The sequence below is a fragment of the Triturus cristatus genome, chromosome 11 (assembly GCF_964204655.1).
Source record: "Triturus cristatus chromosome 11, aTriCri1.1, whole genome shotgun sequence".
NCBI lineage: Eukaryota > Metazoa > Chordata > Amphibia > Caudata > Salamandridae > Triturus > Triturus cristatus.
Genome location: NC_140594.1, coordinates 1,160,675,635 through 1,160,690,504, shown reverse-complemented (window position 1 = coordinate 1,160,690,504; position 14,870 = coordinate 1,160,675,635). Strand labels below are relative to the sequence as shown.

Here is a 14,870-nt window from a genome sequence, read left to right as displayed (position 1 = left end):
ATTATTGAACTGGCGCATTCAGGCCATTTGGAGTCAACCGTGACCAAGAGAAAAGTGATGGAGGACTTTTGGTGGCAAAGATGGACGGTGAGGTTGAGGAATTTGTCGAAAGATGCTCTAAATGTGTTGTTAATGACAAAGTCTTTAGAATTGATGGCGTGACTGAATCTCTTACTCTGTGTCCCAGTAGACCATACCATGGCAATGTGTAGTAGTGTAGTTTTGAGGATCATATTATATCTTACCTAATCACTTGAGGTATTTCATTGTCGTTATAGATCATTTATCAAGGTGGGTAAAAGTGAAGCCTGTTAGTGAACCAACAACTAAATGTGTAGTTGAATTTGTTCTAGAAGTATTTGCAAGGGACGGAATTTCTGGTGAAGTTTTAACTGATAATGGACTTCAGTTTACCTCTATTGAGATGATGTCATTTTTGGACAAATGTGCAATCAAGCATATAAGCACACCTGTATATCATCCTTAAAGCAATGGAAAAGTTAAGCTTTTCAACTGAGTTTTGGTTGAATGTGTTCAATCTAGATTTCAGTGGAACATGAATGTGGACAAAGATATTAAAGAATCAATATGGTCTTACCACACAACACCCCATGGGGTTAGAGAAAAAAAGTCTTTTGAATTTATGCGTGGAAGTAAGTCTGCCACAGAATGTATGCTTTTTGGATGGTAAAAATTATTTTCCTCAAATGTTGATGTTTGTGAAGTGGTGGAAGTCAGTTCAGCACAAGTCTGGTCTGAAAAACATTGAGAAAATGAATGTTGGAAGAGAAAAAGTAAGAAAACTGAAAGTAGGCGAATGAGTAAGTGTTGAAAATCCCAATTTTGTGAGTGAAAGTTATTTCAAATTTAAAGAGCCAACTCAAGTATGTGAGCTGTGAAAACATTCTGTCAAATTGATAGATGGGAGCTGGTGGAGTACTGCTCGAATTACTTTAGACCCCAGTTATCATGGGGATCGTGCAGCACATACAAAGTTGTGTGGAGAAAATTTCAGAAGGAACACAGATGGCAATATAAGAAAATGTTTTCATTATAGGTATGCACCTAAGAAATTAAAGGATTTTGTCTGCAAGTAAGCCATGGTTCTATATGATGTCAAACATTTGCTTTATCCTTTCTGTGTGTCATTCCTATGTATATAGTTTTTTTTTTTTTAAAAAGACAAGTGATGTTGTGTTAACTTTGCTGATTTTAGTATTATGCTATCCTGTTATGTTTGAACCCCATGTAGAATATTGCTTTTACAATGTTTTTAGTCTGTAATGTTGTTGTTTACTCTTTAGATGTAACAATTTAATGTTTTGGAACAAGGGAAGAAGTGTGGTGATGTGTAGTATAGAATGCAGTTATGTGAATGAATGCCTTGTTATCACCATAGCATTCCAGACAGAGCAGTTAGTATCTGGCCCCTGTTGAGAGAGACATTTTTCACACTCATGGGAAATAAATGACTTCAACCATTTCCTGGTGTGCGGTCTTCAAATCACTTCAGACTTTGGGATTGGAAAAATAAAAGGTCACATTTATTAGGTTTATGAACCGGGAAACCACCAAGATGTATTCATAAAGGGGAGGGGGGATGTATGGCCCCCCCTTCCCAAGCCATTAAAGTCCCTTGGGAGCCACCCCAGGGCTAAAATGCCATGTTAGGGGAGAGGGCCATGCCGTCACCCTGAAGCCCACAGGGGGCCTGGGGATCCCATATCATAGGGCCAAAATCAGGGAAGGGAGACTGCACAGCCACTTGCCCGAGCCTCAAGTGGACTGGAGATCCCATAACAGGGCCAACATTTTACAATATGGGATGGGGGGCACTCAAACCCCCTCCCAGAGCCTCAAGGGGCACTGGGGACCCCAACCATGTGGCTAAAATATTTTAAAATGGGAAGGGGGCCACGCGGCCCCCCTCTCTGCGCCATTAAAGACCTGGGGGCCTACTTCTTGGGCCTATTACTTTAAGAGAGGGAGGGAGGCTGGGAGGGCCCCCTCCTGAGCCAATAATGGACCCAGGGACCCCATTCCCCAGGGCCAGCTCACAAGCTATGTCCCAGGGAGCCCACCCAACCGGGACAGAACAGTTTCCTCGCCCAATACCTGTATTTGTTCTCACTTGGCGGGAGCAGTTTCAAAACTTCTGCCAAGTGGGAGCAAACACATGGCTGCTTCCAGCGGGCGAGAGCTTTGAAAATTCCCCTGCTCACTGGGAGCAGACTTTTTGTATGTGTCCCTGCCCACACTGAGGTCCCGATTCACAAAGGTAAACTTGGACCAAAAGTCTAAGTTTACGACTTTCAGTATTCAGAGAGGTAAGATACAAGTAGTATCTTTACGTCAGCACTCAGGGCAGAATCTTTACCCAAAGTGTGGAGATTCCACTCCACACCCAGAGCGTACTCTGCGGAGAGAGAGCAAATGATGATAAATCTAGCCTAGGAGTTTTCTACCACCAGATGGGGACCATTGTATTTTTTCTTATTCGCTGCAGCCATAGTTTAATTGGCAGTCACAAAAATTGAAAATGGTAATTTGGAGTCTCCTTTGAGGAGAAAGGGACTTCCTATGCTCTGCTCTAAGGTGGGAAACTTGGCATTTCAATAAAAAGCCAGTTGAAGACTAAGAAACCACAGTGTTAGTGATCAGAGCATTCACCAATCTTTGTTGGAATTCCTGCATCTGCCAATTGCCACATGAGGCAATACATTTCAAAAACTGATCTTTTAAAAGTTGATAATGGCCTGCAGAAATGAAAAAACAGCATTTATATTACATGAAACCAGAATGGGAACCTTCTTTTTTGTCCCTAATTTTCTTATTACAATCTAGTTGTGACAAAATGATGTAGCTGCTCAACTGTAAAAACGTTATTACAATTGAGTTGTGACACTGCAATTACTGCTGCCAGCAGGCATTGTGACTGGCAGACTAGGGAGCAGAATTCAAGCTGCTGTCTAAAGAGTGATAACAAGAGCTAGGGGCCTGATTATGATTGCGGGGAGACAGCCACCGTCAGCTGGTCGGTGGCGGTCCCAGCACCATCGGACCATGAAAGACCACCCGCCACATTAGAATGGCGGGTGGATGGTCGGGGGCAGAAAGACTGTCCGACACTAATTGAGCCCATTGGATGGTCTGTAATGCTGTAGGGATTACAATATCAGTTTCCGCCGGAATGTGGCGGGCGTCCGCGCATGCGCATTTGTCAGAAGAAGTTGGAAACCAGGAAGAGGGAGTCCCGGAGACGCCGCGCTTCAGGTAAGTGTCTTTACTATTATTTAATTTACAATTAGGGTATGTTTTAAAAGGAGGGCGGGCAGGAGGTGGGTGGCGCATAGAGGGGCTACGCGGAGCACGTAGTGTGCGTAGATTTGGGCACACTACGCGCTGCTTCACGTAGCCCCACTATGCCCACTACGCCCACCCTTAATAAAAACCTCAAAATAAATGTTCAGTGAAATTTAATTATTTAAAGTAGTTGGAAATATAAATAAATTTACATTTACTATAAACTTAGTTTTACTAATGTATTCTAAAGGTGAATAAACCTTTTTAAAGCTTCCTATTTTGTATCGGCTGGAGACTGGAGTATAAGCAAAATTAAAAAGCATTATTTGACATAAAGAAAACTAGTAAACATAGTTTATGTTACATATGCCCACATATTTTATGTTCATCTCTTTTCAGCATTTCAGTCAAATTTCCAATGTCTATATTGTTCATAAAGCATAGTTTGAGTGCAGCATTAACATTTCATTTCAAAGGTGTTATATTCCTCATTCATCTTATCTTATTTTCTTCCGCAAGAAACTTGCGAATTAAACTTGCACATATTTATAATTTTGAAAATCTTATTCTTAATATCCAGTTCTCTTTAACAAAAGTAGACCATGATGTTGTTAATCTTAGCTCCAGTATGACTAGATGGCAGAAAAAACTTTTGCCTAGCTCCACTGTGACTCAGGAGAACCTCACCTCAGTCTCCTATTTAGCAATATGTCCAATATGAAGACACTGAAAATCACCTTTTCTGAGGAAGTATTTAGCTCACAAACATTTATTGCCAGGACCACACTCCTGTAACTAAGTGTTTTGGCCTAAATCCAGTGTCAGGAACACCTCATTACTCTCTTCTCTCAGGGACTAATCTCGAATTTCCAAAATGCCAGGCCATTAATCCATCACCCTCTTTGTTTGCTAGGTAGAGTTATGTTAAGATATCAACGTTCTACCCATGCAAACCTTTTGAAGTGATAGGAAAAATGTGTAGATGTTTTGAAGGATGTTGTAAGTTTTGGGGTTGTAACTAGAAATATATGCAGGACAAAATCAACAAAAATTTATGATTTTGTGCTGACATATCCATGCAGCATCCATGTATTTTCTGGATATATCAATTGCAAACGTTTTGTAAGAATTTTCAAAATCATATAAAGCTTAGTGAAGTTTCAAGTTCATAAATGTCACAGTTTGTTCAGTTTAAAAATCATATCGATAACGGTTACATCTTGGGTCACACTAATATGTGACATTCTACCAAAATGAACTTAGGTGACTTGATCATATATATAAATTACATAATTTAATGTGTTGAGCAATCACTGATAATAAAGACAGTATTCCAGCAGTAGTACTCTTTCAACGCACCTTTCTTTGTATCTCTAGTCATATGAAATGAGACAAATTCTTGCTTGGAAAATCATTGGACAGCATTCTAAATTATTACTAGAGGGCAGTATCATGCAGTAATGACAGCTTCAAATACCTGTGATCATAACCGCCCTAATTTGAGCATTTATTAGCTCCCGCAATGCAGGCTTGGTCTCAGCCTTCACTTTATTTTCCATTACAAGAAGTCCAAGAAATTCCAGGTCTGATTCTACTTCTTCCCTGGAAGTAAAGACAGGAAAGGGGAAAATATTATAGATAGAGAAACTATCACTGAGTACAGCTTCCTGACACAGACTTCTGTACATGACATACATGCTGTGCCAAATGTGCATGCATTACATTTTATACTAGAGATCATTTAGTATAGCCGGTCCTCCGTGAATCTCTGGCCCATTCTTCTGTTAGTTTTATCTGGTGTTATGTTTTTTATGTTGCAGTATTGTCTCTTTCTCCATTAAAGCGCCGGGACACTCTTTTTGAGTAGCCGTGCGCTATAGAAATAAATAAATAACATAACATAACATAACATAACATTTACTTATTATTGTATTTATTTACAGTTCTATGTAGTACTACAATTAGGGTGCATTGCCAATAATTCTATTGTCTATTGATCACTTCACAATTGAAATAGAAAACAGTTTGAGCATTATGATAGACGTCTGGCTCTTGTATGGAATGTAAAAGGGACGTTATGGGTTACAAAAAGATTTTGTTTGATCACTAGTAGGTTTTAAAATGAAAATGAGTATGAGCCGAAGAAGAGCCATAAACATCAGTTTTTAAGCATTGACAGAACATGGGAAGGATAAGTTTTGTTTGATGGTAAAGGAGCAAACAGTTATTTGAAGACGTATTATCTACTGGCGGTCGCCTGTAGGTTGTTATAGTTAGAACCTAGTTTCCATAAGAAACTCGTTTTTTGTATTTCCAATAACTTTGGCGCCGGTTGACGAATCTTCGCGAAATTTTCCAAATATTTGGTCCGTTCCGGTCAGCTCCTATCCTGAAAGTTTCAGGGTGATTCGCCAAGCAGGGGGGTTCCCAAAATGTGTTTTCTCCATGTTATTTCCCATAGGAAACTTTAGACACGACTACAGCCCGAACTGCTGGCCGGAATTACACCAAATTTGGCAAAAAGGTAGTGCTTGGTTCAGAAAGCACTCTTTTTCTTAAATGGTGTAAATCCGTTCAGTAGTTCCTGAGAAATTCAAGAAAAAGAGGTGAAAAAATAAATTTCCCATAGGAAACTTTAGACCCGGCTACAGCTAGAACTGCTGAACAGAATTTCACCAAATTTGGCAAAAAGGTAGTGCTTGGTTCAGAAAGCACTCTTTTTCTTAAATGGTGTAAATCCGTTCAGTAGTTGCTGAGAGAATCAAAAAATAAAATGTTTCGATATCTATCACCGCGGTGGATCCGCGAACCCTGCCGATCACGAGCTGCATTCTAATTGGCTGTCAACACTTCAAACCAGAAAGTGTTGGCAGCCATCTTGTGCCTCGTAGAACCGAGGCACAAGAAAACCGTAAAACAAACATGCAAAACAAGAATAGGGGGCAGTGTAGAAACCTCCTGAGCCCAAAAAAGCATTTTAAAAAAAGAAAAATCGACCGAATTCGAGCTGGGTGCGCAAATCCGGCCGAGAAAATAAAAAAAAATGAAGCGCGGGCTTCCGTGCTTCGTTTAATTGAAGCCCCCGGGTGGGCCAGGTCCCAGGGGCAGTAAAAAAATGTGTGTGGGCCCCCCATTCCCCCCACACTGCCCCGGGGACCGCCACCCCCGGGGCTTTCATAAATAATAATCACGGGAGGGCACAGAGCCCCTCCGCAGCCCCAAGAACTGCCACCCCCCTGGGCTTTTTAAAAAAAAAATACATACCTGTATGGGGGGCTCGCCCTCCACACGCCCCGGGGACTGCCACCCCCGGGGCTTTTATAAATAATAATCGCAGGGAGCACCATTCCCCCCCGCAGCCCAGGCGACCGCCACCCCCGGGGCTTCTTTTAAAAAAAAAAAATACCTATGTGGGGGGGCTCGCCCTGCCCACATGCCCTGGGTACCGCCAGCTCCCCGGGGTATTAATATTTAAATGCGGGGGTCCATAATGGAACCCCGAGCCCCGGGGACCACCACCCCCCGGGGCTTTTCAATGTTGGGAGGGGAGCCGCGCGGCCCCCCTCCTGGAGCCGGTGATGGCCCTGGGGACTGCCCCCCCCAGGGCCAGCACCTGCAGTGTCCCGGGGTGCCCACCCCCGGGACACTGCAGTTTGCTATGGCAGGGTGGAAGCCTCGCAGCTCCCGCCCTGTCATAGTAAACTCTGGTTTGGCTTTTGGTTTGTTCCAAAAACCAAAGCAGATTGCTTTTCCACACAGGGAGCTGCATGTCAGCAACTCCCCATGTGGAAAAGCAATGCTGGCCCCCGCAGGATGCGGGGAGCCGGCAGGGACCGTGGGGGCTTTGGGGCTCCTCCCACGGTCCCCAAAGGAGAGGGCCGGCCCCAGGGCATGGGGTCCTCTGGGCCAGAAGTGGCCCGGGAGGGGGGCCACGCTGCCCCCCTCCCCAAAAAAATAATAAAGGATTGCCAGGCCCCGGGGGATGGGGCCTGGCAGTGATGTCATGAGTGAAATGTCCAACTAACTATAACTTTCCCTAAAACCTATGGTTTTTTCAGTGAATATATATATATATATATACACACACACACCTACTATGGTGCTTGCTGTAGAGTAGGCTGAGGCTGCAGGGTCCTTGAGGCTTTCCTGCAGCCCCCAACAATAGAAGCATTGTTGGTGATGTGGGTTTCATCCACTTAACTTAGCAAAAAGAAAAAGGGCTGGCTCCCACCACGGAGGTTGCTGGAGAGCAAGCAGTGGCTGTGGGGTCATTGGTACTTCCCTTGTGGACACCTAGTTTAAAAAATAGGTTTGGGTACACCCGGTGGGGACAGAGGCAACTAAAAATATAATAAAAAATGTGAATGGTAAATGAGTGACAGGAGGATATATTTTATTTTTCTTAGTACTGCCCCGTGATGGACAGGGCCACCGCCTACCATGTTTGTTAATGTCGTGGGTTATGCAGATAGTGCAGCAACCCTACAGCAACTTAAAAAAAACTGTAAGTCCTTTGTGTCAATAAATACATGATCTCAGGAGAGCTGGAGCTTTATGCTCTTCAGCTGGAGGGCTCGGCCCTCTTGTGATTGTTTTTATGGCTGCATTTAAATGTTAAAAGAATGACTCTAAGACATGTTGATTTTTCTTTTATAAAACTTTCTTTAAAAAATTATGACAATTTCTCTCTGTGAACTTTTGAAATGTAGAATTTCCAAAAGACAGCTTGCAGTGGTGGTTCTGGACAGCACATGTGAAAAATCCCAATCTTATAGTTCTTTTATGCCCACTCTTGGAGTTTTGACTGCCCACAAGACTCAATTCTTGGTAAATGCTTTCACAATATTAGGTGGGTAAACTAATTTCCTTGTTCACATTGAACTTTACAATTTGAATTGCATATATCTGTAGTCACTCTTTTGTTTTCAATTACTTTCCATATCTCGTTTTTCAATTAATTTTCAGATGTTGGTGTCTTTTTACATAAAGTTCCCTTTTATTAAGTATCTAATTCCATCACACTTAAAACAGACCCACCCTAGGCGTTTCATCAGTTCTCAGATCGATCTGATAGAACTAGGGCACACACTCCAAAAGACTGTTTGAAAGGAGCCCAGACATTTAAACAGGGACAGAATGGAAAATAAGAATTTTCAGAAGGAGGATAAATCAAATTGCCCTGATGAAGTCTGTAAAAGGGATGAAACGCGTTGGCTAGGTCTGATTTAAGTGTAATGGAATTAGGTACTGAATTAAATACATAAGAGTGAATACAGATACATGCAATTTGAATTTGAAAATTCAATGTGAACAAGGAAATTAGGCTGCCCTGCTAATATTGTGAAAACTTATAAAATGTTCATTTGATTGCAATTATTGGAGATTTCTTTACAAAAACAGAAGATCTTCTATATGTGCATATGCTGACCACTTCATAAAGTCACTAGGCTCACATTTTAAATTTTGGGGTTTTGAACCCGTGAGAAAGTTAGTAGGTCTGCCTTACTTAAAACGAACCCCTTAAAGTGTTAAAATCACATTGTCAGTGTTGGTTGCCCGTAGGGGTCATGGCACACTCTACCCGCACTACCAAAGGACATGCTCAGGGCAGGTGGGAGGTTACAGCCAAGTGAAAGGTAACTTTCTAAAATGACCTTTTACAAATTACGTATCACAAATCCAACTTCCCCAATAGAATTGGGCTTGTTATAAATTTTTCAGATGTCCAAAAATGAATTTTGTAGCTTTCTAGAAATAACCTTCTTAAATATTAATATTGTTTCCCAATGCTCCCCTTTGGGGCCTTTTCACTGTAAGGATATGTTTAACTTTGAATATTTGCATGTTCTACTTTAAAATTCCACGCACCATGCCTTATGGACCTATTTGCTGGTGAATTTTTAATATTTAAAAGAGGTTTAGGCCTGTCAAAAAAGAGTACATTTGACAAGTCGAATTTGCAGTTTTAAAACAAAACAGTCATCCTACAATGGTAGACCTACAGGCATTATTACACTGACACTATAGTGGGTGGCACAATGGGTGCTGTAGTCACCTAGTAACATTAAAATTCCAGTCCTTATGCACACTTTGTACCATATACAAGGGACTTATAAGTAGTATGTAAGCCAGTAAACGTGTTTATTCAATTCAATTCAAAATACTTTATTTCGGCCTACGAGGCCATAAAAGTAAAAAACAGAATAAAATACAGTACATACATAGGGATTTAAGAATACACTCATCCGTTGCTCGCTACAGCGCATCAGTATACATCTGAATTGTACAGGTTCATGTTGCATTTAAATGAGTCCCACCAGGTTGCCTCAACAGTCTATAGGCTAACTTATTATCATGCTGCCTTGTAAAGTGCTTGTGCGGTATATAAGTATCATGGTGCTGTTTGTCTTATTCCAAGGATTGATTTCCGATAAAGTACGTATACAATAGATATGCAATGGCGCAGTTGTTACACTCAACCATCAGCATAAGCTGACTAAAGTGCGTGTGCCAAAAGTACAAAAGTTAATAGTAATTAGATGCTCTAGAGAACGTATTCAATAAAATGCCTATGTGAAACCGGGCCTATCAATTAATAACATCATCAAAATGTTTCTAAAAATATAAAACGTTTAAAATGCATGACAAATAAAACCTTTTGTTAATTACACAGAGACTATCGATTTCACTTTCAATGCCAAACAACTCAAGCAAAAGCATTTCCAAACATGTTTATTGTTTCAGTTATTTAAAACCATGCACAATATGCAAAGAAATTAGTAGAGCTGTGGCGCCGCGGCCAGGGCGACTGACTCCAGAATCTGGGGATCACGGTTCGATCCACGGCGGCAGATTAGCCCAGCACCATGTGACTCTGGGCAATAGCTTGCTTAATCTTCCCGACGGCCCCCAGTGCCTAGAGACCCTTACAGGTGATTGTTTGCGCTTTACAAATGTGGATTATTATTATTATTATAATCTTACATTAAGGGGCCAATTATGATGTAGGACGGACCTGAGTCATGGGGTTAAGAGCTTCCGCGAGGTATTGCTGAAGTCTCAGGGACGTATATCTGTTTAGTAACAACCCAGGCGTGTAGACGTTTCGCTAGGGCTAACTTGTCTGCTAACGATGTTGAAATTCACATGATTTTGATACCGCCTTTTTGAATTGGTCTAGGCTTGCTGAGGTCGGCCAAAATTCCGCCAGACCTAGCAGTTCAATAGTATCATTGAGATATTTGTGAAAAGGTGAACGTGGCTTTCTTGCGATCTCCTCCAAAACATTGTAGTTGATGGAGTTGGGCTTATAGCAGAGAGCATCAAAGGCTGCTCCTCTTGCGTGAGATTGCTTAATTAGCCAAAACTCAAGCCTGATTTGTGCTAGTGAAGTGCTTTGTGGGACGTGAAAGATTCGCCTGTATATGCAAACTGAGATTTTGTCCAGGACCAAGATGCCTCTGCCTCTCGGCGCATCACACCCATAAACTAGGGTTGATGCTATTTTTTCTTTGGCGGTTTCAAGAAGGTCCCATTTAGATGTTTAAACAGCCCTGCCAGGCCTGCTGTGAGGGCCACCCCTTTCTGTTCTCCTCTTTGTGAGACTGGAAAGAGCTGTCACTGTCGAAGGTGATGCCATGATATTCATAGCTGTTGGTTGTGTCTATTCTGCTCCCCCTTTGGTGACAGCTGGTCTTCCATTTGAGGACCTTTCTCCCACATATCATTATTTTAGATTGTTTACCGTTTATTTTCATTCCGAAGGACTCCTTTGGCGCTTTCATGTGATGCTGCATCCCGACTCGTGTTCTAATCATTATCACCAGATCATTGGCATAGACTATGTTAGATAGCTGAACAGACCCCAGTTGTGAATTGGTGGAAGAACGTGTTGGCGAAAGATCAGCAAGGAATAAATTGAACTGCAGTGGTGCTAATACGCACCCGTGTTTATGCCCTCTGGTTGTCGGGATGGCCCTTGAAAGATTGGATTTGTTTCCCCAGTTTGGGTTGTCCAGTCCTTTGTTTATATTATATCTGATTGTGTTCTGGGACACCCCTTTATAGTCAATTTAATCATTATTGTTGTGGATAGTTATTTGAGCCATGATTGATAACTGGGTCAATTCTATCCTGTTTAAACATTGGGAAGGGGTCATTTTCCATAGATTGAACATTTTCTGAATCCCCCATAAATGTTTAATCTATTCTCTTATTAATTTCCACGGACCAGCATACTGTTCCATAACTACAGACTGAAGTCAGTTTGGCATCAGTAACAGTCACAGTAGATCCAATGGCGTTTCCACCATATTTTACAGCAAAGCTTTTTATTGATTCTGATCCAACCACCAATTTCTATTGTATGTGGCTCATAGGTGTGTTCCAGTTTAGCTTATTATCAATTTTCATCTCCAGAAATGAACAGTGTGGCACCTTTTTGATTTCTTCTGGACCAATGAACCAGGTGTAATGAGGGGTTTTGCAACCAAATGGCATACTTTTGTTTTGCTTACATTGATCTGTAAACCATTAGCTAAATCATATGCATGTGTTGAAGCCCAAACTATTTGGTTGATAACATGCCAATGTTGTTGGCAGAGGCCTGATATTTTATTTTCGAGTTTCCTAGTCTGGGGAATCCTCTCTGGATGTCCGCAGCACCTCAATGAGATCGGAGATATATGAATTTAACAACAATGGGACAAGAATGCAACTCTGTTTTAGCCCATTGTGAGTGTAGATTGTTTGGCGACATTCTTTATAGATAAGTTGATTTTGTCAATTAAAAGCATTATTAGTTTTGACATGTTTGAGGGGTCAAAGTCAAAAACCAGCAGCATCACTCCAAAAGGTCAGGTGGGCCCCAGATGTGGCTGCCACTGGGTTGCTATAGTTAGGACCATTTTCATATGAAAGGGATTTGCTGATTTGCTAATACTTTTGGTGCGGTTTGATGAATCTTCAAGACACTTTCCAAAAAAAGCCTCATTTACCTCAGCTTTTCCTTGGAAAGATTAAGGGTGGCACATTAAACAGGGGCCGAAAAAAAGGGTGGGTCCCAAAGGCAGGACAAACCCCGGACTTAACCCCACACCATCCAAATCAATGGATATCTCACTTTGCATTAAAACAAATAGAAATTCATTAAAAAAACAAAGATTAAAGTGCTAATATAGCTAGAAATTGTTATAGATTACTTTACATTAAAAAACACAAGATTAAAGGGATTTTATAGTAAGCAAAATGTCAGATAAAACAAATGATTTCAAACTAGCAAAGCCACTGAAATTCACCAGTTACTGTTATCTCATGTAACTAAAACTTGGGCCCTAAAGCAATTATATCTAATTAACTCACTAGGATCACCACATATACTCACATATTACACACCCATGACATGTTCAATGATTGCATTGCTAACATCCTTAATGACATCTAAAATGACATCATGAATCAGAGCACTATGCGTGGCGAGTGTGCGTGTTATAGTTAATTAAGGGCATGATTTATAGTTGTTTGTAGGCCTGGGCGAAGCACTACGCTACGCTCGCGTAGTTTGCGAAGTTCGCGCTACTTCGCGCTACGCGAACTGCGCGTAGCACAGTGCGAACACGCGTAGCGTAGTGTTGCGTAGTGCTGCGGTCATTTTTTGCTTGCTCGCGGTCCTCAACGTCAAGTTGGCGACCGCGAGCAAGCAAAATGACATCCTGGCGAGACTTTTTCCTTGTTCGCGATCGCGAGCATGGAAAATAAACCTCCCGGCGAGATTCCCAACGCGAGAAGGTCAGGTTTCTCATTGCGAGGGGTCGCGTATGCTCGCGACCGCTCGCGATGAGAAACTACCAGTTCGCGTTGAGAAAGCTGCAGCTCGAGTAAAAATCTACTCGAGCAGCAGAAAACTACAGCTCGCACTGTGCAAGATGCCATTTTCAATGATTGCACAGTGCCGGTTGCTTGTCCGCACTGTGCAATCATTGAAAACAACATCTTGCACAGTGCGAACATGTTACTACGCAGTTCGCGAAGTGCTACGCGTAGCTCGCGTAGTGCGAACTTCACTTTGCGTAGCTTCGCGAAGTGCTACTTCGCGAACTACGCCCACCCTTAGTTGTTTGTAATAACTGAAATGGCGAATTTCAGTGTTTTTTCACTGTCATAACAAAGGTTAACATTGAGCTATAAGTAGGTCTTGTAATAATATAAAAGTTGAAATTAAAAACAAAACAAAATACTAAAATTCACTATTTCCACGTAACTGAGCTAAGTATAGCTTCCACCTCCACAGATCTGAGATGTCATCAGTAATGTCATCAATGATATGATTTAACATGTCATGAGCGATGTAATATGTGAGGTCATAAGCAGTGCATCAGGAGGGTGCAAGTTATACATTTTTAAGTCAGTTAGGTATAAATGGTGAATTTCAGAGTTTTTTTTATTTTAAATGTTAGTTTTTATATTAATACAAGATATTTTTACTTAACCTTACCTTATATGTGTATACTTCAGCTTTGCACAGTGAGGGGGTTAGGTGCAGTGCTTGTCCTGCGTTCAGGCCCTGAGTCCAACCCCATGTGGGTGACCAACCACCCCACATCCACTCACAGCCATCCCATATTTTTTTTAGTCCCGTTGTAATCCCGCTGCACTCCTACAAGACCACCCATGGTAGTGGGGACATTGGGTTGTGTGGGAACATGATGTTTGAAAATATTTTTACCCCTGGGGTCCACAAGAGCAAGAGGGGTCAGGGTACCCCAACTCTGCCTCTTTGTATGTTATTTTTTCTACACTCAAGATAAGGGGACATAGTCCCCAAATCATAAAATGGAGGTCATAGCATTTCTGTTGATGTTGCGGCCTCTCCTTCAGCCACACCTATGAATTACTAACTTTTGAACCTTACATTCTCAAAAAAGGCTGAATGTAGCCATTTGATGAATCCTAATGAAACTTTATAAAAATAAAACTTCATCCATGCAGCTCCTTTCGGGAAAGTTTCTGGGTGATCCATCAAGCAGGAGTAAAGGGAAAGGGGTTTTCAAAAGGGTTTTTTCCCATGCAATTCCCAACAGGAATTTTGAACAGCGCTACAGCTAGAACGTCTAAGCAGAATTACACAAAAAGTAGCAGAAAGCTGGACCTTCATGCAAATCAAATCAGTAATTTTTGCAAAACGAAGGTTCAAAATGTATAGATAATTCAGGGCACACTACGTTCATACCACAGAGTACCGCGGCGCAGCAAGGTCAGAACACATGGCTGATTTGCTTGATGCAATATGAAGAGAAATGTTGAGGCTGCCAGTTTAGCACCCTTGGACTTGATCCACTTGTCCTAAAAATCAAAAACAAAGACTAAGGGGCAGGGTAGGGATACCTTGAGCCCCCTGGGGTTTTGTGGGGTTCATAGAGGGACCCACCATGAGGATCAGTTATAAATAATTCATTCTTTGCAGCAATGTGATACTGTAGTACCGCCCCAGTACTCAGCACAGCGGCCCCCATGTATTTTTAAAAGAGGTACTGCAAGACTGTGGTACCTGGGAAAAATTTGAAATAACA

The 14,870-nt window shown here is 41.7% G+C and overlaps 1 protein-coding gene across 1 annotated transcript in view; it reads right to left on the bottom strand.

Moving 5' to 3' along the window:
- Positions 1-14,870, bottom strand: part of LOC146788637 (putative cation-transporting ATPase 13A5) — a 452,938-nt gene that overhangs the window by 195,928 nt on the left and 242,140 nt on the right. Inside the window, exon 18 of the mRNA XM_085635829.1 lies at positions 4,781-4,905. Within this exon, the coding sequence (XP_085491955.1) occupies positions 4,781-4,905 (125 nt within the window). The remainder of the gene's footprint in view (positions 1-4,780; positions 4,906-14,870) is intronic.